We start from the raw sequence: 25,221 nt of genomic DNA on the forward strand, positions 1-25,221 counted from the left end.
CTCTATTGTGAAATTGGGATTGTGGAGTTTTTGTGAGATAGATTGCATAGTGTTTTGTATTGAGTGGGCTATTGGGTAGTGAATGGATAAATATTGGTTATGTTAACAAATTAGTAAGTAAAATAAACCAGTAAGATGTTATGTTCGAAAGGGTTCTATTAACAGCAAGTACTAAATAAGCATGCATGATTGGTATCATGACATGTTTGTTTTGTCACAGGACTCTTCTCTGAGATTCATCTTCTCCACATGGAGTCCAGTACAAATAATGTGACTGAATTAATTTTCACTGGCCTTTTCCAGGATCCAGAGGTGCAGAGAGTGTGTTTTGTGGTGTTTCTTCTTGTGTACCTGGCCACAGTGGTGGGTAATGGCCTCATAGTCCTGACAGTCAATGTCAGTAAGAGTCTGCATTCCCCCATGTACTTCTTCCTTAGCTACCTGTCCCTGGTGGAGATCACTTACTCCTCCACTGTAGTCCCTAAATTCATCACAGACTTACTTGCCAAGATTAAAACCATTTCCCTGAAGGGCTGTGTGGCTCAGATATTCTTCTTCCACTTTTTTGGGGTCACTGAGATCTTTCTGCTTGTGGTGATGGCATACGACCGCTATGTGGCCATCTGCAAGCCTCTTCATTATATGAACATTATGAACCGTCCACTGTGTCATGTACTGGTGAATGGTTCCTGGCTTGGTGGCTTTTTCCACTCCATTATACAGATTCTCATCACCATCCAGTTGCCCTTCTGTGGTCCCAATGTGATTGACCACTACTTCTGTGATCTTCAGCCATTATTCAAACTTGCTTGTACGGACACTTCTGTGGAGGGGGTTATTGTGTTGGCCAACAGTGGCTTAATTGCTCTGTGCTCCTTCCTCATCTTGGTGTCCTCCTATATTGTCATCCTGTTCAACCTGAGGAATCATTCTGCAGAGGGGAGGCACAAAGCCCTCTCCACCTGTGCCTCTCACATCACAGTGGTCCTCTTGTTTTTTGGACCTGCCATCTTCCTCTACATGAGACCTTCCTCTACCTTTACTGAGGATAAACTGGTGGCCGTGTTCTACACAGTTGTCACTCCCATGCTAAACCCCATCATATACACACTCAGAAATGCAGAGGTGAAAATTGCCATGAGGAGGTTGTGGGGCAAAAAGAACTCAGGAACGGAGTAAAAATGGGAAATTGATAAAGAAAAACCACATATCTGATTTTTCTCTGTTTTTGAAATAGATTTGATTCCAGTGAGACATTCAGGAATGGCAGAAACAAATGTAAGGACCTAATATTGCTGCTTCTGTGATTCTTCTTAGAACCAAAGACTTGGCTGGTATCCTGGTATAATGTTCCAAGGACAGAGATCAGATTGGCTCCATGATATCCAACCATGTCATGGGGTTGGGTAGTATTGAGACTCAAATTAAATGCAAATGGAAAGGAGAATATTTTGACAGGTTAAAGTACTTCTATTACATACTTTCTCCCTCTCTCCCTCTTATCTCCCTTCCTTTTTCAACCTCCTAATAATGACCTGTATTTCATTAAGAAAGAAAACCAAAGAGAGAAATTATCATGGGATATTTGAAGAGGGTACCAATGTGATCTTATTTTCCAATATGAAGAAGTGTATCTTTGAAAATCGTATCCAAGAATTTTTCTGCTCTTCTGTTTGGTTCTTGGCATCTTGTAAAATAGACCATCTGATTACAAGTACCAAAAAAATCTCTGGGGCAATTTCAGTTCTTGTGACATGTTGGTACAAAAGATAGTTCTTCAGTCTTCACAATCCCTTTCACAATGTCCAGCATCCATAAGTTAAAAAAAAAATAGAAGTGGCATAGGTTCTAGCTGTCAGTGGGGAAAGATCAAGTCAATGTTTTAATGGAAAGATTACTTTTAGGCTTATCCAAATATAAATAAACACAGAATGTAGAAAATTCTTATTAGGCTTAACTTGAAGAATGAAGGGGAGGGAAATACTGTCCATGCATATTTCTACTCCAGACTTCTGTCCTTTATTCTAAATGACCATGCCATGTCCACTTCTTTTCATGCCTATTAGTGTTTCTCAGTGAAGTTCTTGTTCTGACAGTCTGTGCCTCTGTTATTGTGATCCCAGTGTGACTGACCATTATTTCTGTGATCTTCAGCCATTATTCAAGCTTGCCTGCACTGACACCTTTGTGGAGGGGGGTTATTGTATTGGCCAACAGTGGTTTAATTGCTCCATCCTCATCTTGGTGACCTCATATATCCTTCCACCTCTCTGAAATTCTGCTTCACCCAACTGACTCATATCACTGTGGACAATTTAGAAAATATAATGAAATTTGCCTCTTTGGCTTTGGAATTACAAGGACTGGAGTTGCATTTGTACTCCATCCTTTCACCTCTCCCTGAGGATCAGGTGAAAGAATTCAAGCAGCTTCCTTGTAGAGGGATGGAGCATCACAGGTGGTGTTATAGGCCATAGGGACTTGTCTCTTGCTCCTTAGGAGCTGACTGAACATAAAGGTGAATAGTGGCTTTAAAGGCACCAGGAAATGTCCTTCACTTCTCCAATAATCATGGCCAGGGATGACATCATCATTAAACTCTGAGGAAATACTTCTGCCCAGAACAACTTTACCTTTTTCCATATGGCAAAATCCTATACATCCTCTAAGATGGTTAAAGTCATCTCCCTTATGAGGCCTTCTCTGACTTCCTTCCTCCTTGTGTTGAATTTGTATCTCCTGTCCATGATTATATTTGTATCCCTTTATCATTGCCTTATCACTTTGATTATAATTATTTTACATGTGTTTTTTTCAAGGGCAAGACTATTCACTGTCCCCTCTTTGTGGATCTAAATATGCATGTAACTGGTGCTCCATAAGTGCTTGCTGAAAAAAATATAAGTGCTTGTTGAATTAACCCTTTATGCCCATGCATTGTCCTCTATTATTTATTGATTCACTCTGAATCCTTTCATGGTGAAGAGCACATCTGTTTTAAGAGCTCAAGCTCTGAAATTTAGTAGGATGTTCCAATTCCTATAGCCACAATCCAAGATCCAAGCTACTTCACTTCTCTGAACATTGTTTTGCACAATTGAAAATAAGATTAATAGTACCATGTATCCCCAAGATGATTCTGAACATTAAACACAATGATATATGTAAAGCTTTTAGAAAACAGCAGGGTAGAGTTTTACCATGGGCTCAATAAATATTAGTCATCATCTCATTTTTTTTTTTTTAAAGATTATTTATTTATTTATTTGACAGAGAGAGATCACAGTAGGCAGAGAGGCAGGCAGAGAGAGAGAGGAGGAAGCAGGCTCCCCGCTGAGCAGGGAGCCCGATGTGGGGCTCGATCCCAGGACCCTGGGATCATGACCTGAGCTAAAGGAAGAGGCTTAACCCACTGAGCCACCCAGGCGCCCCTCATCATCTCATTATTATTGCTGCTGGTCATTGATTTTATTTTACAAAATGACTACATGTCTGTCCACACATACCTCTTCTTTTAGTTCTTTTGAGCTACTGAGAATAGGCCCTGATTCCATACCAAAAAGTTTTCAAGCATTTAAAGACAGTTTAATTCTTTTGTTTTGAGGCTGCTTTGGGCTCAACATTCTCTGTCTCGTAACTGCCTTTGAGGGCCTAGCACAGTTCCTGGCATGTTGTAGGCGCTCAATAAATGTTTATTAAATAGATGCTGACTGTATTGTATGTCAACTGTATTTCAATTAAAAAAAGATTATGACATAGGCTCCACATTGTCTTTACTGCTAAATGTGCTTATACTTTGTTAATACATATTTTAAAGCATGTGGTCCAGAACCAAGCTCGGTGGAGTTCCCCTCTCTACATCTCAATGCCTTGCTTGTATTGTGGAAGGCTGGGACATTAGGATGTGGGCTGTGATGGGAGCCACTTAGTCATGTACATGTGTGGGTTCTTTGCTGAGAGCTTGGAAAAGAACATCATCAATCAATTGAGTCATTGGATACTGCAGGAGCAGATAACAGCCACACTAACAGAATTGTCAAAATTCTCAGGGATTACCTCACCTACTGAGGGTTGAGACTTGGTGGGTCTATTGAGAGCTAATTACTTGCTTTGTTCTGGTCTCACTGGAAAAACATAAGAATCAAAGGAAAGCATTTTCTCCCATTGTTTAAGAGCCAGAGAATGTTGTGAAACATTAAAAACAACTTCTCAATTCACAGAAGTGTAACAGTCTAATTATACCATTTAGCAATGAAGACATGTATTCGTTCTCAACTGTTGATTCTGTCTGAGCATTAAAAAAACGTATTAAACATAAAATAAAGAAAAGTTTAGATTAAAGATTAAAAATTAGGAGAGTGTTGCTAGCTTCTCTGCATATAGATTTTGTACTATTCTCATTTATTATTTAATCTTTTAAGGTATAGTTTTCACTACACGTGGCAGAAAAAGAATGGCAACTTAATGAGACAGAAGTACAAATGTATAGAGGTAGAAAGTCCAGCATAGTTGTGGAGGTCTAACAACATTATCAGAAATCCAGACTCGGAGTTGAGGGAAATTGGAAGGGGAGGTGAACCATGAGAGACTATGGACTCTGAAAAACGATCTGAGAATTTTGAAGGGGCGGGGGGTGGGAGGTTGGGGGCACCAGGTGGTGGGTATTGTAGAGGGCATGGATTGCATGGAGCACTGGGTGTGGTGCAAAAATAATGAATATTGTTATGCTGAAAAAATAAAAAAATTAAAAGAGAAATCCAGACTCTACCATCTTCAGCACGCAGCTTGAACTTCATGACCTCACTCTTTCTAGTGTTCCATACCACTGCTATCCAGTCAAATTTATGTCATGCTGGAGATGGTCTGTGTCTGTGCTGAACAAATTTGTAGTGGCTGTTGAGCAGTGAAATGAACTAGTGAGTCCAAGGAACTAAATTTTAAATTTTATTTTATTTAATTTTAAGAAATTTATATTTTAAAAGCTACATGTGGTGGGACACCTGGGTGGCTCAGACATTTAAGCGTCTGACTCTTGATTTTTGGCTCAGGTCATGATCTCAGGGTTGTGAGATTGAGGCCCACATAGGGCTCCACACTGGGCCTGGAGCCTGCTTGGGATTCTCTCTCTCCCTCTGCTCCTCCTGTCCCTCAAAAAATAAAAAATCTACAATGTGGCTAATAGATGCCATGTTAGACAACATCACTCTTAGCATTTCATCTATATCCCAGGAGACAGGAAAGGGAAGAAGGGGAGGAATAAAAGATCACTTTCTCTCTCTCTCTCTCTCTTTTAAAAGATTTTATTTATTTATTTGAGCTAGAGAGAGGAAGTACAAGCATGATGAGGGGCAGAGGTAGAAGCAGACCCCTGCTGAGCAGGGAGCCCAATGTGGGCTTGATCCTGGGGCTCTGGGATCATGACCTGAGGCAGAGAGAGACACCACAGACTGAGCCACCTGAGAGCCCCTGAATACTTCCTCTTTTATGAGATTATGCAAAAGTGCTATATAGCAATTTTGCTCTCATCTTATTTGATTGAAGTTAATCACATGGTTACCCTTAATTGCAAGGGAGACCAGAAAATATAATCTTTTATTTTAAGTGGAATTATGTTTAGCTAAGATCAGGATGTTTTGTTCCTAAAGAGAAAGGGGAGTTTGGAAATAGCCCAAGTGTCCATCAACTGATGAACGAATAAGGAAGATGTGGTATATATATATATATATATATATATATATATATATATACACACACACATACACACAATGGGATATTATTCAGCCATAAAAAAGAATGAAATCTTGTTATTTGCAACAACATGAATGGAGTTAGAGAATATTATGCCAAACAAAATAAGTCAGCCCGAGTAGGACAAATAACAAATTATTTCACCCATATATGGAATTTAAGAAACAAAACAAATGAGCAAAGGGGGAAAGAGAGAGAGAGAGAGAGAGAGAGCGAGCAAGAGAGAGCATGCAAACCAAGAAACAGACTCTTAATTATAGAGAATGATCTGATAGGTACCAGAATGGAGGTGGGTGGAAGGATGGGCTAAATAGGTGATGGGGATTAAGGTGGATGCTTCTTGGGATGAGCACTGGGTGTTGTATTGAAGTGTTGAATCACTACATTATACACCTGAAACTAGTATTACACTGCATGTTAACTAACTGAAACTTAATAAAAACTTAAAAAATGGAGAAAGGGGAATGGGTGTAAGTATCGGCATATATTCTCAGGCTATTACATACCAATTTCCTGAGCAATTAAAAATTTTCATAAAAAGTTATTTATCATGGCTTGATAATATCAATGGTCTAATTGTAGCATAAATTTACTTAATCATTCACCTATTTCAGAGCTATTAGGTTTACTTAATAATTTATTCAATAAGTCTTTTTTTTTTTTAAAGATTTTATTTATTTGACAGAGATCACAAGTAGACAGAGAGGCAGGCAGAGAGAGAGAGAGGGAAGCAGACTCCCTGCTGAGCAGAGAGCCCAATGCGGGGCTCAATTCAAGGACCCTGAGATCAGGACCTGAGCTGAAGGCAGAGGCTTAACCCACTGAACCACCCAGGCATCCCTATTCAATAAGTCTTAATGAGCATGTACTATGTGTTCTGCATTGCTCTAAGTGCCAGGGATATACAGTGACATAGGATGGAGGAAGTCCCTGCCTACATGGATGTAAACATTCTGTTTTCTGAAGCTGCCGTGGTCTAGATCAGCATTGTCAATGTGATGTGATGAGTGGGTCTTAAACACAACTGGGTGTTAAACACAACTAATGAATCACTGAAAACTACATCAGAAACTAAAGATGTACTATAATGTTGCCTAATTGAACTTAATAAAAAAATAGCTTTCTGTGATGATGGATATATTCTATATCTATTCTAATACATGGTAGTGCCTTCATGTGGCTAATTGGTATTTTAAATATGCCTAGCAATCTGAAGAATTGAATCTTTAATTTTTTTAAATTTTAAATTTAAATTTATTTATTTTAATTTCCACTTAAAGTTAAATAACTACATGTGGTGGGTGGCTACCACATTGGATAGCATGGGTCCACACACTTCAGTTTTTACTTCTGCTGCAAATTTGTAGCTATTTCTTCAGATCAGGAACAAGATTGTCTCTGTACCCTGAGATCCTGACTGGTCTGTGGCTGGTTCTTTTAGATCTTATCTCTTATGAGCCAGCTTTTGAAACTATATCACAGTTATGGTTGTTTTTATACATTTTTTTAACTTTTTTTTTTTAAAGATTTTACTTTTAAGTAATCTCTACACACAACATGGGGCTCAAACTTACGGCCCTGAGATCAAGAGTCATAGGCTCTACTGACTGAGCCAGTCAGATGCCTGTAAAAAATTTTTTTAAATTTAATTTTATCTTCTCAATGTTCCAAAATTCATTGTTTATGTACCACATCCAGTGCTCCATGCAATACGTGCCCTCCTTAATACCCACCACCAGGCTCACCCATCCCCAACCCCTCCTCCCCTCCAAAACGTTCAGTTTGTTTCTCAGAGTCCACAGTCTCTCATGCTTCATCTCTCCCTCCAATATCCCCCAACTCCCTTCTCCACTCCTCCTCCCAATGTCCTCTGTGTTACTCCTTATGCTCCACAAGTAAGTGAAACCATATGATAATTGACTCTCTCTGCTTGACTTACTTCATTCAGCATAATCTCTTCCAGTCCTGTCCATATTGATACAAAAGTTGGGTATTCATCCTTTCTGATGGCTGCGTAATATTCCATTGTATTTTTTACTTTTAAACTAGACTTGTAATTGATTTATGAAACACAATCACAGTATTCAAGCATCAGACTTTGACTTTATTTACATTTAGCAGTGAGCTTTACACAGTCATATGTTTTTTTTACCCTGTTAATTAGCATCCTTTTCATTTTAGCTTGTAGAATGTCCTTTAGCATTTCTTGTGAGGTGTCTCTAGTAATGGTGAACTCCTTCAATTCTTTTCATTTGGGAAAGCCTTTCTTATGTATTTCTGGAGGACAGCTTTGCTGAGGATGGTATTCTTGGTTGGCAGTTTGGTTCTTTCAACATTTGGAATATACCACCCAATAGCTCCTGGTCAGATGTGGCTTCAGGCTGGAAGGTGCCACTGACTGCTCTGTGTTTAGGTTAGGCAACAGGCTGTTCTCTGAAGTTGGGTAGGGCTGGAGACTGTGCTCCCAGGTCATGTGAGGTTGCTGTCTAGTTAGGTGGGGCTGCAGGCTATGATCTGTGATTGTGCTGGATCCCTGCCTGGTTAAGGATGCAGGCTGTGTTTAGCAATCAGGTAGGCCTTTATGCTAGACTCTGCTGCTGGGTGGGGTTTTAGCCTGGGCTGTATGGTTAGGTGCTGCTATAGGCTGGGCTCCAAGGCTGTTCATTGTTACTGTTCAGGTCCCTAGTTATTCAGGGTCAGAGGGTATACTCAGTAACTGGACAGGGCTGCTGGGTTGGCTCCCTGCCTGGTCAGGCCATAGGATGTGTTCATGGCTCCCAGGTGTCTGTGTTCATGCTTCCTAGAGTGGTGGGACTGGAGGCTATCCTTAGTATTGAGGCAGAATTATGAATTTGTTCCTTTGCCCTGGTGAGCCAGAGTATGTGCTCCACCACTGCTAGGTACCTGTGGCCTTGCATCCCAGAAGGGGCATTGGAGACTATGCTGTGCAATTGGGTGGGACTGGGAATTTGCTCAGCTGCCCAGGCAGGGTCATAGTATGGGCTCTATAATTGTTTTGGCCATTGGCTAGGGATGTGAATTAAGCAGAACTGCCAACTGAACTTCCTGGCCAGGCAGGGGCCACTGTGAGCAGGAACTTGGTCATCCAAGATCTGATGCCGTAAGCCCCATCCCCTTCCCTGTCTCTATATCACCTCCAGTGTTTGAGTTCTGTAGGTTCACACAGTGTTCCCCATGAGCAGAGCAAGTGGAGCTCCTGAGAAGGGTCTCGGAACACTTCAGAAGCTGCATGTCCACCTTGGGTTTTCTTTTTCCTGCTGGAGAAGCTGTGGGCTCAGGGGAGGCCTCTTGGTGTAGCTGTGCTGGCTTGGGAGGGAGGCAGTGCAGTCAAGGTTAAACTGCTCATCTTATCTTATAACAGGCATTATAACAGATAAGGCCTCTGTTTTTCCTGGCCTCTGTTGTTGTTGGTGGTGGTATTTCAGCCTCAACTCTGGGTTCTGGGATTTACACAATGATGTTTTGTCTATGGATATTTGCTAATTGGCCTTCCTGTGAGGGGGACTGAGGTTGGGAATAAACTATGCCACTCTCTTGATGCAATCTACTGGGGATTTTGAAAGGCAATGGTTGGAGGAGGTCATTGAGAGGATGTAACTGCTGGTTGGTCAGACAGAGAGCTGGACCCCAGCAATTGCAAGATGCTCCCCCATTCCTGTACTGGGAGTGTGTGTTCCACATGCCTTCCCTGAGCTAGAAGCTGCCAAAGGACACAGCTTTGAGAAAGCAATATGGTGTTGAGGCCACCTGGACAGTATATGTGACTGAAGCTAGTTAAAATCTCTAAAATTTTAAGATTTGGCAGGTGGTTGTAAAGATCTTGTATTGTAACTGCCTAAGACAAGCCATGTATTTAAGTTCCCTTGTGGATTAAATCTTCCACATACCAATACAGAGTGGTCTGCCTCTTTCTTAGGTCTCCGCCTATCCTCTGTGTATAGGGGCTGTTCTCAGATTTCACCTGGGAGCCTCCTGAGGTTGTGTACCAACAGCAACTTCATTTAAAATGTCCCAAACAGAATTCTTATTACTCCCTGCTATTCTGGTTCTCTAGCAGCCATTCCCATCTCAGTAAATGGCAAGTCTGACCTGATACCTTGGAGATAACCTTGATTTCTCTCCTTCTTTATCATCTTAATCAAAACATCAGTACATCTCATTATTCTGCCTTTAAAATTTATCCAAAATCTGACCACTTCCTAAAACCTTCACTGCTACTGTCCTGACCCAAGACACAAGCATCTCTTGACTGAATTATTGTGATGTTCTCCTAACTGGTTTTCTTACATTTCTCACTCCCTTTCTTTCTTCTCAAGACAGCAGACAGAGATCTTGGCAAAATATGGCCTTTGCTTTCTACTGTAATAATGTAATGCCCACCAGCATTCCCTATCATCCTTAACCTGTTCTATTTTCTTCATAGGACTTATTACTATGTGCCTTGCAGATCAACTTTTATTTATTTATTGTCTGCCTCCACTTCCATTATGTCTGTTGGGGATATGAAGGATTTAACCTTTGTGAGACTAAGAAATTTTCTTTTTTTTTTACTTCCAAATCTCTTGCACCTCGAATAGTGCTTGGCTACTTTCTACAGGCTAAGGACCCAGTGCTATTTGTTGAATGAAGGCATAAATGGATGGATGAATGGATGGATGGACAGATGATGACATCTTTTTCTCATTTTTTTATCATTTTTTGACACTTCATTTTATTTATTTATTTTTTTGACTTTTTTTAAATCATTTTTTTAAAAATTTATTTTCGGCATAACAATATTCATTGTTTTAGTACCACACCCAGTACTCCATGCAATCTGTGCCCTCTCCAATACCCACCACCTGGTTCCCCCAACCTCCCACCCCCTGCCCCTTCAAAACCCTCAGATTGTTTTTCAGAGTTCATAGTCTCTCATGGTTCACCTCCCCTTCCAATTTCCCCCAACTCCCTTCTCCTCTCTAACTCTCCTTGTCCTCCATGCTATTTGTTATGCTCCACAAATAAGTGAAACCATATGATACTTGACTCTCTCTGCTTGACTTATTTCACTCAGCATAATCTCTTCCAGTCCCATCCATGTTGCTACAAAAGTTGGGTATTCATCCTTTCTGATGGAGGCATAATACTCCAGAGTGTATATGGACCACATCTTCCTTATCCTTTCACCCGTTGAAGGGCATCTTGGTTCTTTCCACAGTTTGGCGACCGTGGTCATTGCTGCTATAAACACTGGGGTACAGATGGCCCTTCTTTTCACTACATCTGTATCTTTGGGGTAAATACCCAGTAGTGCAATTGCAGGGTCATAGGGAAGCTCTATTTTTAATTTCTTGAGGAATCTCCACACTGTTCTCCAAAGTGGCTGCACCAACTTGCATTCCCACCAACAGTGTAAGAGGGTTCCCCTTTCTCCACATCCCCTCCAACACACGTTGTTTCCTGTCTTGCTAATTTTGGCCATTCTAACTGGTGTAAGGTGATATCTCAATGTGGTTTTAATTTGAATCTCCCTGATGGCTAGTGATGATGAACATTTTTTCATGTGTCTGATAGCTATTTGTATGTCTTCATTGGAGAAGTGTCTGTTCATATCTTCTGCCCACTTATTGATATGATTGTCTGTTTTGTGTGTGTTGAGTTTGAGGAGTTCTTTATAGATCCTGGATATCAACCTTTTGTCTGTACTGTCATTTGTAAATTGTAGATTACATTGTTATCACCACTATCATTATTAAAGGAGAGGGTGAGGCACTGGAGACTGTCAGTGAGTCGTACATGAATTCATGAATGTGAGAATTGGAAGATACAATGGAGATAATTGAGCTCTGCTCTGTCTTTTTATATAGAAGCAGAGCCAGGGAGAGTGAGAAGTGGAGAGGTGAATGACGTGCTTAAGTTAATAGGTAATCATTTATGACCGGAGCCAGTGCCCAGCTGTCCTGGTCCCTGTCCAGTCCTTGCTTTCCTCTCTCTTCATTCTCCTTTCCATTCTCAGAAGTTCATTGTGGGAAAAAAATTCCTTTCATGTCTTTCCTTCAACTTTCTTCTCTTACTACCTCATAACTGGGTGTCAAAACTTTATGGAAATCTCACTAAACTAATTGAAGCAGATTTGAAAACTTTCTTAAGTTATACTTTAATTGAGAGTTACACCCAAGAGAAAAAAAATTCCATGGGGAAGTTGTTCCCTTGATTGTAGTGTGTGGCTTAATTTATTTTAAATAATAAAAGGATCTGAGTATTTACTCAGAACTCTTGGACTCTCAGTGGGTGGGTACGTTTTCTACATCTAAACCAGGATCTTAAAGTCTTTGAATTGGCTAACTTCCTGTGACATTTGTTTATTTTTTGGATATTATAAATCCAAATATCCACCCAGATCCAGGTCCTCTGAATTTTCATCTTTTATGATTCATCTTAGATGCCATCTATTTGTTTCTTAGAAGCCCCCAGGAACATGGTGTTTCGTTTTTGTGGACAAGGTCTGATCCTTGAATCACAGTAGCGACAACCACCCAGTGCCTTCAAAAGGTAGCTGAGTGTTGTTGAAAGAACACAGATTTCTGAGTTAGTAGCCTGGCAAAGACCTAGTGTATGGCTTTGGGAAACAATGAACCTCTCTCAGCCTCTGTTATCTCATCTGTAAATAGAGGAATTTAGAGTAAAAGATCTCTGAATATTTTCAGCACCACCGTCAGAGGGGCTTAGCTTAGTGTGACCTGGACTTCGCTCATTGGGCCTGTCAGTGAAAAATCAGCTGGGTGGGGAACATTAGCCAGAGCACCTTACTTGTCCAGGGACCAGGATTCCCAGAGAGGAATCCAGTGCTCCATACCATCCTAGTTTCTTCAACCAGATCATCACCTTGAAAATGATCTATTCCAACAGAGTGACTACTTTCATGCTGAATTGGAGGCACCTGAGAATATTTGAGATCCATCTGACCCAATTTCTTGTTCCAAGGCAGAATGAAGCCACACCAGGTTTTCTGACTTCAAGGTGGGTGACGTGGCTGGAAACGAGGTGCAAAGTCTCTAAGCAGCCACTGGATATTGGGCAAGTCAGTTCCTCTCTTTAAGCCACAAGCGTTCATTTGTAAATGAGGCGGTTTGCTTTGAGTATGTATTTTTTGAGGGTAATGAATTCTATTTACTTATTTATTTTTATTGTGGAGAGATTATATAAAACACAAAATTTGGTAATTTAAAAAAAAAGATTATTTATTTATTTATTTGACAGACAGAGATCTCAAGTTGGGGGAGAGGCAGGCAGAGAGAGAGAGGGGAGGAAGCAGGCTCCCACCAAGCAGAGAGCCCGATGTGGGGCTTGATCCCAGGACTCTGGGATCATGACCTGAGCCGAAGGCAGAGGCTTTAACCCACTGAAAAACCCAGGTGCCCCCAAATTTGGTAGTTTCAAACTCCTTTACAATTTTAGGATTCTGTGAGGTACCGTTTGGGAATGATGAAGTGGGAGTGTGTGATTAGGTCATCTGAGATCAGCCACATTGGTACATCAAGCTCTCTCTTACATTTACCTCTGGGTGTTGTCTGCATTCTGTCATTCTCCTCTTTTCCAGAGTCCAGTGGGTCACCTGATGTGCAGTTTGCATGTTCATGTGCTGATTTAGGCTTTGACATGCTCATCACATTTTCTTTCCATGCCCCTTGGTGAGGCAGCATTGTGGGGGAGAGAGGAGGTATTTCTTTTTTCTTTTTTTTATGTTTGTTTGTCTGTAGTCTACTTAATTTTATTATGTTTTTATTATGTCATGTTAGTCACCATACTGTACTTCATAGTTTTTGATGTAGTGTTCCATGATTCATTATTTGCATTTAACACACAGTGCTCATTGCAATTCATACGAGAGTGGGTATTTCTTTTTTTTTTTTTAAAGATTATTTATTTATTTATTTGACAGAGAGAGAGAGAGATCGCAAGTAAGCAGAGAGGCAGGCAGAGAGAGAGGGGAGGAAGCAGGCTCCCTGCGGAGCAGAGAGCCCGATGCGGGGCTCCATCCCAGGACCCTGGGACCATGACCTGAGCTGAAGGCAGAGGCTTTAACCCACTGAGCCACCCAGGTGCCCCCGAGAGGAGGTATTTCTTACCAGCTCTGTGGTAGAGATGGTGGGAATGGCTGGTAGTAGATAGCAGAGAGAGGAATAAATGCAGAAAAGACAGGAATGATAGGAAAGAAACATGTGGTTTTCATAGAGGAAGGCTATCAGTTACTCCTCTTAGGGTTGAAGGCTGGAAAAACTGGATCCTCCTCTAAGAATCCTTTCTTATCTCTGAGTGACCTCTCATATTGGTCCTAGGATCTTTTGCTTAATTTCTCTAGTGGATCATAAAAGGATCAAGTTCATGCTCTTATAACAAATATTTCTCATCAGACTCACAGGTACAGAGAATGATCTGGTGGTTTTCAGAGGGGAGGGTATTGAGGAACTGAGTGAAAATAGGTTAAGGAGATAAAAAGATAAAAATTTCCAGTTAAAAAATAAATACAAATGGCTATCAGACACATGAAAAAATGTTCATCATCACTAGCCATCAGGGAGATTCAAATTAAAACCACATTGAGATATCACCTTACACCAGTTAGAATGGCCAAAATTAGCAAGACAGGAAACAACGTGTGTTGGAGGGGATGTGGAGAAAGGGGAACCCTCTTACACTGTTGGTGGGAATGCAAGTTGGTGCAGCCACTTTGGAGAACAGTGTGGAGATTCCTCAAGAAATTAAAAATAGAGCTTCCCTATGACCCTGCAATTGCACTACTGGGTATTTACCCCAAAGATACAGATGTAGTGAAAAGAAGGGCCATCTGTACCCCAGTGTTTATAGCAGCAATGACCACGGTCGCCAAACTGTGGAAAGAACCAAGATGCCCTTCAACGGGTGAAAGGATAAGGAAGATGTGGTCCATATACACTCTGGAGTATTATGCCTCCATCAGAAAGGATGAATACCCAACTTTTGTAGCAACATGGATGGGACTGGAAGAGATTATGCTGAGTGAAATAAGTCAAGCAGAGAGAGTCAAGTATCATATGGTTTCACTTATTTGTGGAGCATAACAAATAGCATGGAGGACAAGGAGAGTTAGAGAGGAGAAGGGAGTTGGGGGAAATTGGAAGGGGAGGTGAACCATGAGAGACTATGAACTCTGAAAAACAATCTGAGGGTTTTGAAGGGGCAGGGGGTGGGAGGTTGGGGGAGCCAGGTGGTGGGTATTATGGAGGGCACGTATGGCATGGAGCACTGGGTGTAGTGCATAAACAATGAATTCTGTTATGTGAAAAGAAATTAAAGAAAATAAATAAAATATGGGGATACAATATATAGCACAGGGAATATAGTTAATAGTGTATGTATGGTGACAGATGGTAGCTAAATTTATCATGGTGATGCCTTCATAATATGCACAAATGATAAATCACTCTGTTATACACTTGAAACTAATATTGTATGTCAACTATGCCTCAATAAGGAAGAAATTTGTCAGCAAATAAAATAAATAAATAAGTAAATAAAATAAATAAAATTGGACTTCTAGCAGAAGGACATATTTAATTTTAATTATCATTTATCTGTTATGTACTTAGAGAGCGTATTGGGCAGTGGTCAAAAAGCACAGGATCTGAGGTTGTTCAGGTTGAAATCCTGACTCCGCTACTGTGTGACTTAAGGACAGTTAATTCACTTAATAACTGCGCTTCTTTTTCTTCATATATCAAAAGGTGACAATAATAAAGCCCACATCACAGGTTTGTTCTGAGAACTGAATGAATTAATGTATATGGAGTTCTTATAAGTGCATGGCACTTGGTACTATTGAAATATTAGCCATGATTATCAACCAAAACTAATAATACAAATTTAAGAAATATAGTAAGTGATAATTTTGAATATTGTATTTCTTAGTAGAAGATATAGGACAACAATTATAAAGAATCTATGGACTCTGAAAAACAATCTGAGGGTTTTGAAGGGGTGGGGGACGGGAGGTTGGGGAACCAGGTGGTAGGTATTGGAGAGGGCACAGATTGCATGGAGCACTGGGTGTGGTGCAAAAACAATGAATACTGTTACGCTGAGAATAAATTAAAAAAAAATAAAAAAAAAGAATCCATTAATTGGGCACACCTGGGTGGTTCAGTGGTTTAAGCGTCTGCCTTTGGCTCAGGTCATGATCCCAGGGTCCTGGGATAGAGCCCTGCATCGGGCTCTCTGCTCAGCAGGGAGCCTGCATCCCCCCCTTCTCTGCCTGCCTTTCTACTTGTGATCTCTCTCTCTCTCTGTGTCAAAGAAATAAAATCTTAAAATAAAAAGAATCTGTTAATGCTAAAAAAGTAGTATGACAGATTACTAGAAGAACACAGAGCAAGGGATACATTATTCTTATTATAGTAAGGTTGTTCCTGCAATTAGAAAGAAGGAATACTAAACACACAGAAGGGAGAAAGGACGTCTTTGGTTTGGAAGTAGCTATAAACAGTCATTTGGGAATGACAATAGGGTTCAAGAAGGACCTAGTATCCATGCCAAGAATATTGGAATTTATGCTATGGGTAATGGGGAGGTGTTGGTAGATTTTAGGGTAGAGGTATGATTTGATAGGCATTGAAGGAGAATCACCAACTTATTTTCCAATGCTTAGGGAAGAGAAGATTCAGATGGGTGGAGTATTAAAGGCAAGCTTCACTGAACATGCAAGACTGGCACTGGGTTGGAAAGTGGGTAGTTTTGGAAGGACAGGGAGAGAGCATTTCTGACTAAGTGAGGGTTTGTGGTAGGAAAGAACAGGTTGGGCTGTGGGATGGAGAGAGGACGTGAACAGAGGTGAGTCAAAGCTTGGCAGGTAAGAGTGTGATTGCTGAGGTGGCTCAGTCTGTGAAAATCTTTAAACGTGAGTCTGAGGAGTCAGGACCCACCTCCCCACTCCCTGGCTATTCCCAGGCAGGGAAGGATCCAAGGAAAGAAGGGTCTAGGGCACAATTTTCTGGCTGCAGTACATGGGATGGTTGGGCAGGAGCATCTGGAGATGAAGAGACATTGGAAATTTAGACATCTGCTGATGGTACGTGAGAAGGGGTGGTGGAAGAAGGGAGAGAAGGGGCACACGGGGGCAGGTCGTTTAATGAGAAATTCATGAGGTGTGGTGATAACTGATGTGGATGTGATGGGGAGGCATGGATCAAAGGTGATATCAGAGCTACAACCTTGGCAGCCTCAATGGTAGGATGTCATCAGAATGTCTTCCAAGTCACACTTGCCTCTAGGTCTCCTTTTCCCCACATAGCTTAGTGTCATTAGCTGCAACCCAAATCTCTCTCCAGATGCTTTCCTTGGGCTCATGAGTGAGGATGCGATGAAAAGTGATTCTTGAGGAGTCTCACAATCTTGTCTTCTAACCATTCATTCATCTCATGTTCAAGGTGCTGAGATGGTGTTAGATATTCCCAATGATTCTGGGTGCTTGGTACCCACAGCACTACTCCTATTGGCAAGAGCCCAGCACTGGTGAATTTAGCACTACTGATTTTGCCTAGCATGGGTATCAGTGTAATTTCTTTGCTTTACCTCCATTCCTGGAAACTAGCTCTTGGATGGGCAGTTTCTTTTTGCTTTGGTAGATGGTTGATCTCCCCCCACCCTACAGATGGTATGGCATTGAAGGAGAATATAATAATTCTTTATAATAATTCTTTAGAATAATTATATGAATTACAAGGAAAAATTCTGTTGGATTTGATTGAAGTTGCATAAATTTGTAGATAAATTTAGGGAGAGTCAATAAATTTTTTTTTTAAATTTTTTATTTTTTCAGCATAACAGTATTCATTATTTTTGCACCACACCCAGTGCTCCATGCAATCCGTGCCCTCTACAATACCCACCACCTGGTGCCCCCAACCTCCCACCCCCCACCCCTTCAAAATTCTCAGATCGTTTTTCAGAGTCCATAGTGAGAGTCAATAAATTTATCTACAAATTTATGCAACTTCAATTGGAGAGTCAAAATCTTTATGTGAACTTTTATTGCTTAAACATGAGTTTATAAAAATTGCTTTTGGTGGGTATGTTTTTTCTTTTATACATGAATTTTTTTGTGTTCCCATAGCAGTTTTATGTATAGTTCTCTGCATAACTATATGACAATTGTAAAGGGAATTTTTTTTCAGTTGTGTTTTCTAACTAGTAATTGTATTTTGAGCTTTCTTACTATTGCTATGGTTTTCAGGTTTTTTTTTGATTTTTTTTAATTTTTAAAAATTTTTTTAAATTAAAAAATTTTTTTAAAATTTATTTTCAGTGTAACAGTATTCATTGTTTTTGGTTTCACTTATTTTTGGAGCATAACAAATAGTATGGTTTTCAGTTTTTAAAATTTTTTTTCCCCCTAGGTTCATATCTTAGGAGGTTTTGCTTTCAAGAAACAGAAACCCATCAAACTAGTTTAAGCAAAGAGGAGAATTTATTCGAGGAATAAGGGGCAGTCTCTAGTATCCAAGTATAGAAAGGACTGAATCAGAGATTGAAAGTTAAGCATCAAGGATATTCTCTGCATCTCTGAAATGCCATGGTCTTATTTTCTACTGTTTTCTTGCTCTGAATACTAGTTTCTCAAAGTTTTGAGGTCAGTGACTTTATTTAATCTTGAACACTTTTTCTTTGATAAAAATTATACTTATTTACTATTTACAAATTGACTTTCTGATAAACATAATGAAATGATTACTACAGTTAAGCTAATTAACATATTTATCTCCTCATATAGTTACTTTTTTTTTTTTTATTTGGATGAGAACTCCTGTATCTGCTCTCAGGACATTTCATGCTTCAGTCTGTGCCCTCACTTGATGATGTCTGACATATACTGTTTTCTTTCCATCTGTTTATCCCACTTTTTTTCTCCTTTTTTTAAAATTTAAAGATTTTATTTATTTAGAGAGAGAGAGAGAACATGAGCGGAGCGGAGGGGCAGAGGAGAGAGAGAAGCAGACTCCCCACTGAGCAAGGAGCCTGATGTGGGGCTTCATCCTAGGACCCAGGGATCATGCCTGAGCTAAAGGCAGACACTTAACTGACTGAGGCACACATGTGCTCCCCTCCCCCAGTTTTTAAAATAGATTTTATTTTAAAGAGAGAAGGAGAGAGAGAGAGAGAAGGAGAGAGAGAGAGATTCATTTTGTCTGTTGATTCAGTTCCTTGCTGCTCAGGTACATTTTTACTTTTTCAAAAGAGCATTTCTTGAAAATTTCAGAGATAAAGGGAAATGCAATGAGGATAGATTTTGTAGCAGAGAATCAAGATGTTCATATTATTTCTTTCTTATTTCTCATGGCTCATACGTGGTAGAAAAAATTTCTGAAGACGACACTTTAATCTAGAGAATACTGTTTTGCATCATAGGACATTGTTAGCATGAGTGTGTGTTGTGTTCTGTGCATCTTCTGTATAGTCTGAAGTGTGTGTAGATGTAGAAGAGTAATGATCTGTTCCTGGGTATAACTCTTGTTACAATATACTTGGCTGCTGACTACCAACCTGGAACCAGAGCAGGCAGGCTGTCTGGCCATACCAATGCTCTCAGAGGACAAGCTCCGAGTTCGGGATCTCCAGTAGTTTGGTTAGTGGGGCAAGAGATGGGAAAGTAGTAGTGAATGATGGAGACAAACTAATAAGTTGAATTCTCTCCAGAGGATATGAGCACTTGTCATTCAGACATGGTCATTGATGCTGAAGTCTGCTGAAAGAATCTGACCTGGGTTGAAGACTGGTATAACTAAGTGAAGAAAACCATACTCAGGACCTTTTGGAAAGGGAAGAATTATCAGTGGGGAGATGTTTCCTGAGGCAGAGACGAAGGAAACAAGGAAGTTAGGAGTACATGTGTGTCATGACGATTCCCCAATAGAAGAGAATTGCAGTGAAGAAGGTAAAAGTGTAGGTTAGAAACCAGAATGGCTCCTCAAATTCATATCATCTGGTGAATTAGAAAGAATCCTGGCTGAAGTCAAAAAGCCTGGTTCTGAGGCCCAGAATTCACCAGATGTGTGATCCTGGTGCATAGCCATCTCCCTGAGCCTTACTTTTCTAATATATAAACTCGTTAGATTGCTAATATTTAATCCTGAATGAGTTTCAGGATTAGCATACATATGGGCCAAATGAATGAATTGGTGATTAGTATATTGTAAAGTGGGTTACAGTGTGTAATGTGTTATAAATGAGGTGAATCGGTTATAATCAATGTTTGTTTTATTGCAGGTCTCACATGATCTTGTGTCCAGAACACCTAATTGGATTCCATGGCGAATACAAATAACGTGACTGAGTTAATTATCCTCGGTCTCTTCAAGGATCCAGAGGTGCAGAGAGTATGTTTTGTGGTGTTTCTTCTTGTGTACCTGGCCACAGTTGTGGGCAATGGTCTCATTGTCCTGACAGTCAATGTCAGTAAGAGTCTGCATTCCCCCATGTACTTCTTCCTTAGCTACCTGTCCCTGGTGGAGATCACTTACTCCTCTACTGTTGTCCCTAAATTCATCACAGACTTACTTGCCAAGGTTAAAACCATTTCCCTGGAGGGCTGTGTGGCTCAGATATTCTTCTTCCACTTCTTTGGGGTCACTGAGATCTTCCTGCTCACAGTAATGGCGTATGACCGCTATGTGGCCATCTGCAAACCCCTTCACTATACAACCATCATGAATCGATCTATGTGTCGCCTTCTGGTGGCTGGCTCCTGGCTCGGTGGCTTTTTTCACTCCATGGTTCAGATTATTATCACTCTCCAATTATCTTTCTGTGGTCCCAATGTGATTGACCACTACTTCTGTGACCTCCATCCCTTATTCAAGCTTGCCTGCACTGATACTTCTGTGGAGGGGGTTATTGTATTGGCCAACAGTGGATTATTTTCTATCTTCTCCTTCCTTCTCCTGGTGTCCTCCTATATTGTCATCCTGTTCAACTTGAGGAATCATTCTGCAGAGGGGAGGCACAAAGCTCTCTCCACCTGTGCCTCTCACATCATGGTGGTCGTCTTGTTCTTTGGACCTGCCATCTTCCTCTACATGCGACCTCCCTCCACCTTCACTGAGGACAAACTAGTGGCTGTGTTCTACACGGTTGTCACCCCCATGCTGAACCCCATCATCTACACACTCAGAAATGCAGAGGTGAAAAATGCAATGAGGAAGCTGTGGGGGAAAAAGTGAACTCAGGGATGGAATAAATATGAAAACACAAAAAAATTGTCATGTATAGGGTGGCCAAATATGCATTCTGATTTTAGTCAACTCTGAGGAATTGAGGAAAAATTAACCTATTCATATTTTTCTGTTGTATTTAGATGAGCCCTCATATTCCATTGTACTAATCATAACTGCACTAATTCATTGATGTCTGTATTTTGGAGAACGTTTTGGAGAAGATCACCTAGACTGGAATTCCCACCTTATCATCTTCTACCTGTGCAACCTTGGGTTTATTCATTTTGCCTCTTGGTGTTAGCATGCCACGGTGTGTGGAAAGTCTGTGGCACTTGGAGACAGAAGTTTATGTTTTGCTTTGTCCTTGTCTTCTGATGTTGTGAGGTCTTGTGGGAGTCCCAGGAAGGCTTGAATACTTCATTTGGGACCCTACTTATTAACCTGATTCTAATACCTGAAATTCCATAGTAGGAAATTTATTTCATAGGCATAGGATATTGTTAGAATGGAAATGTCTCAGGGCGACTGGATGGCTCAATGGGTCAAGCTTCTGCCTTTGGCTCAGGTCATGATCTCAGGGTCCTGGGATCAAGCCCTGCATCGGGCTCTCTGCTCAGCAGGGAGCCTGCTTCCCCCTCTCTCTCTTGCCTGCCTCTCTGCCTACTTGTGATCTGTTTGTCAAATAAATAAAATCTTTAAAAAAAAAAAGAATGGAAATGTCTCTTGGATGTGAAATACAATGAAGCTATTATTAACCATTAATCTGGACAATTTTAGAACATCCTTTTCTTTTTAGCCAGTTGCTATCTGGGCACTGAGGTATTGCTTAAGCCAAAACTAGCTCATTGCCTGTTTCTGTATGTTTTGTATGGCCTACAAACCAACATGGTTTTTATACTTAAAAGAATCAAAATAAAAACAGATAATCATATCAAAAAATGGGCAGAAGACATGAACAGACACTTTTCTAATGAAGACATACAAATGGCTATCAGACACACGAAAAAATGTTCATCATCACTAGCCATCAGGGAGATTCAAATTAAAACCACATTGAGATATCACCTTACACCAGTTAGAATGGCCAAAATTAGCAAGACAGGAAACAACGTGTGTTGGAGGGGATGTGGAGAAAGGGGAACCCTCTTACACTGTTGGTGGGAATGCAAGTTGGTGCAGCCACTTTGGAGAACAGTGTGGAGATTCCTCAAGAAATTAAAAATAGAGCTTCCCTATGACCCTGCAATTGCACTACTGGGTATTTACCCCAAAGATACAGATGTAGTGAAAAGAAGGGCCATCTGTACCCCAGTGTTTATAGCAGCAATGACCACGGTCGCCAAACTGTGGAAAGAACCAAGATGCCCTTCAACGGATGAAAGGATAAGGAAGATGTGGTCCATATACACTCTGGAGTATTATGCCTCCATCAGAAAGGATGAATACCCAACTTTTGTAGCAACATGGATGGGACTGGAAGAGATTATGCTGAGTGAAATAAGTCAAGCAGAGAGAGTCAAGTATCATATGGTTTCACTTATTTGTGGAGCATAACAAATAACATGGAGGACATGGGGAGATGGAGAGGAGAAGGGAGTTGGGGGAAATTGGAAGGGGAGGTGAACCATGAGAGACTATGGACTCTGAAAAACAATCTGAGGGTTTTGAAGGGGCGGGGGGTGGGAGGTTGGGGGAATCAGGTGGTGGGTATTGGAGAGGGCACAGATTGCATGGAGCACTGGGTGTGGTGCAAAAACAATGAATACTGTTATGCTGAAAATTAAAAAAAATATTGAAAGAAGACAGTAGTGGCTTTTTTTCTTTGTTGTAACATTCTGTGTCTTCTACAATTGAACATATATAATAAGAAAGAAAAATCCATGTTTTTAAAAAATAAATGCTGAAAATTAAAAAAAAGAATCAAAATAGAGATGAGCACTGGGTGTTATATGAAACTGAAAAATTATTGAACACTACATCTGAAACTAATGATATACTATAAGTTGGCTAATTGAATTTAAATAAAAAATCAAAGTAGAATAATATTTCTTGATATATCAAAGTTATATGAATGTTAAACTTTAGTGTCCATAAATAGGTATTGGACTACAATTGTACCACCTATTTTACTTTTTCTCCGTGGTAGCTTTTGTGGTATAGTGGCATGGTTGAGTACGGAGAGTGTATGGTCTGCAAAGCCAAAAATATTTACTAGTCACTGTTTTCCAAAACAGTTTGGCAACCCTGGCTTAAGTCATATAGCATTTACTCCTGACTCCACAGATAGTTTGGAGACCAGCATTTCTAGGGTTGCTTTGTTAATTCTGTGATGCCAAAGCACCTGGTCTGTGCATCTTCAGTTCTCTTGGCTGTCCCCTCATGGCTACAGGATGGCTACAACATGTCTAGGTATTATATGGTCACATGAGGGGAAGGAGGGGCTCTCATTTTATTTGGAAAATATTTCCTAGAGACTTCTCAGAATGTTTTTTATTTTTTTCTTATTGACCGGAACAGATATTTTTCATATTTCTTTCTGCATGTCTTTGTCTAGATGCAAAGGAGGCTGGGATGGATAGTGAACAGTGGTAAAGGGGAATGAGATTATGTTATCGGTTCAGATTAGGCACTGTGGTTCTCCTGGGCTGGGTGTATTGGTACGTAAACAAAGTCAGCCTTATTAGGAAGAAATATCTGCCATAGGGAGTGTTGGTAGATGGGTATCTTGGAGGGTGGTGCACTTGGACACAATGGCAGGGATTTGAATTGGTGCCAGAGTGACTGAAATCTGGCTCAACCTCAGGCAAGTGAATGGTCATTCTCTGTGATCCAATTTCCTTGGCATGGACACTTGGGCCAAGTTCCATCATGTCCCAGTTTTCCTGTAAGTGCATCTGTTTTCATTTCCTTCTAGAGAATGAGGGCCTAAAGCCCTGGCATGCGAGTGCCTGAGGGTTGTTAATAGGAACCACACCATTCTGTAGTTGGTCAAGGTGAGGAGTGGTCTTGTTTGCATATATATCCCTGCACCCAGAGTTCTGAGCCAATTTACTGCAAATAAAGTCACCAAGCAGCAATTTGCTAATTTTCAGTAAATTTGCTAATTAACAATTTGCTAATTCCCCAGCCAGCAATTTGCTAACACTAAACCTTTGATTTTTTCAGAAATGTATTTCTATTAAGCCTTTATAAATTTCATTGCACTTATGTTTTACTGAAGCCTGCAATGAGTAATAGGAATATTTGGATATTTTAAATTTCAGCATTTTGGAAATAATAAATATCAAGCATTTTACGTATGTTGGTTTCTCTCTTTCAAATGAGTTTTCAGCCTAGTCAATCGACTTTGCCATATCTTTTCGTTTTTAGATTTACCTTCTTGAGCAATGGATTTAGGTATGGGGAACAGTTGAGGAACTGTGTGTGGGCATGTTTTCACATGTGTTAGCCAAGCCTTCCTGAATTATCCACTCCAGCGTTTGACTCCTTCTTGTGTCTATGCCCTGTTCCACGTAATTTAGAAGTTCTTCCCACTATACCTGGATTATACTTCTCCATCCCTTGACCCTGACCTCAGACATCTGACTTGCTCTGGCTAATAGAATGTGTATGGATATGACAGTGTGCCAGTTAGAGCCTAAATTTAAGGAGCCTCAAGTGTCTCTTGCCTCTCGTGTCCTGTCAGTACCACAAGATGCTGGGGAGGAGCTGCTCCACAGCCTGGGCAGCAGAATGACACACATGGAGCAGAACTCCACCTGACCCACTGAGTTGCAGCCAGCGACAGAGCTGCGCCAGCCAACCTGCAGACACACTACACTAATGTGAGAATAAATGCTCATTGTCACACACTACTGAGAATTTGTGGTTATTTGGTTCCAGCACAAACTCACTAGAGGTGAATAGCAAATACACATGTCAAAGAAGAGCAGAAAAGTTGTGCTTACCCCACATTCTTTTTTTTTGTTGAGCATGGGCATTGACATGTCCTTCCCTGCTACCTTGAAGGTCTTACTCTTGATTAGAACTATCTGGAAATAGTGTCTGAAAATATTTCCGGTTTGGCATATCTCAGTTTCTCTTTTCTGTTTTATGGATTTGTAGATCTGGATTCATTGAAAGTTGATTTTCTGTGTGTTTTATAATTTAGATTTTCCAAGGCTTCTTATTTAATAGTAAAAGCAGTAGATCAGAAGTGGAAGCATATCATTGATAAATTAGTAGTTCA

At 40.5% G+C, this 25,221-nt stretch overlaps 2 protein-coding genes across 2 annotated transcripts; both read left to right on the top strand.

Moving 5' to 3' along the window:
- Nucleotides 1–249: 249 nt before the first annotated feature.
- On the top strand, nt 250–1,179 carry LOC125079185 (olfactory receptor 4B1). The gene has a single exon (XM_047692644.1). It carries the CDS (start codon nt 250–252, stop codon nt 1,177–1,179), a length of 930 nt encoding a protein of 309 aa, XP_047548600.1.
- An 18,908-nt stretch (nt 1,180–20,087) lies between these two features.
- LOC125079075 (olfactory receptor 4B1-like) lies at nt 20,088–20,999 on the top strand. Its single transcript, XM_047692434.1, has one exon. The coding sequence runs from the start codon at nt 20,088–20,090 to the stop codon at nt 20,997–20,999; it is 912 nt and encodes a 303-aa protein (XP_047548390.1).
- Nucleotides 21,000–25,221: the final 4,222 nt, after the last annotated feature.

This window comes from Lutra lutra, chromosome 10, assembly GCF_902655055.1.
Source record: "Lutra lutra chromosome 10, mLutLut1.2, whole genome shotgun sequence".
NCBI classification, from domain to species: domain Eukaryota; kingdom Metazoa; phylum Chordata; class Mammalia; order Carnivora; family Mustelidae; genus Lutra; species Lutra lutra.

Bases quoted from the DNA above. Each gene is read 5' to 3' on its own strand.
- LOC125079185 (XM_047692644.1), top strand. From the start codon at position 250: ATGGAGTCCAGTACAAATAATGTGACTGAATTAATTTTCACTGGCCTT.
- LOC125079075 (XM_047692434.1), top strand. From the start codon at position 20,088: ATGGCGAATACAAATAACGTGACTGAGTTAATTATCCTCGGTCTCTTC.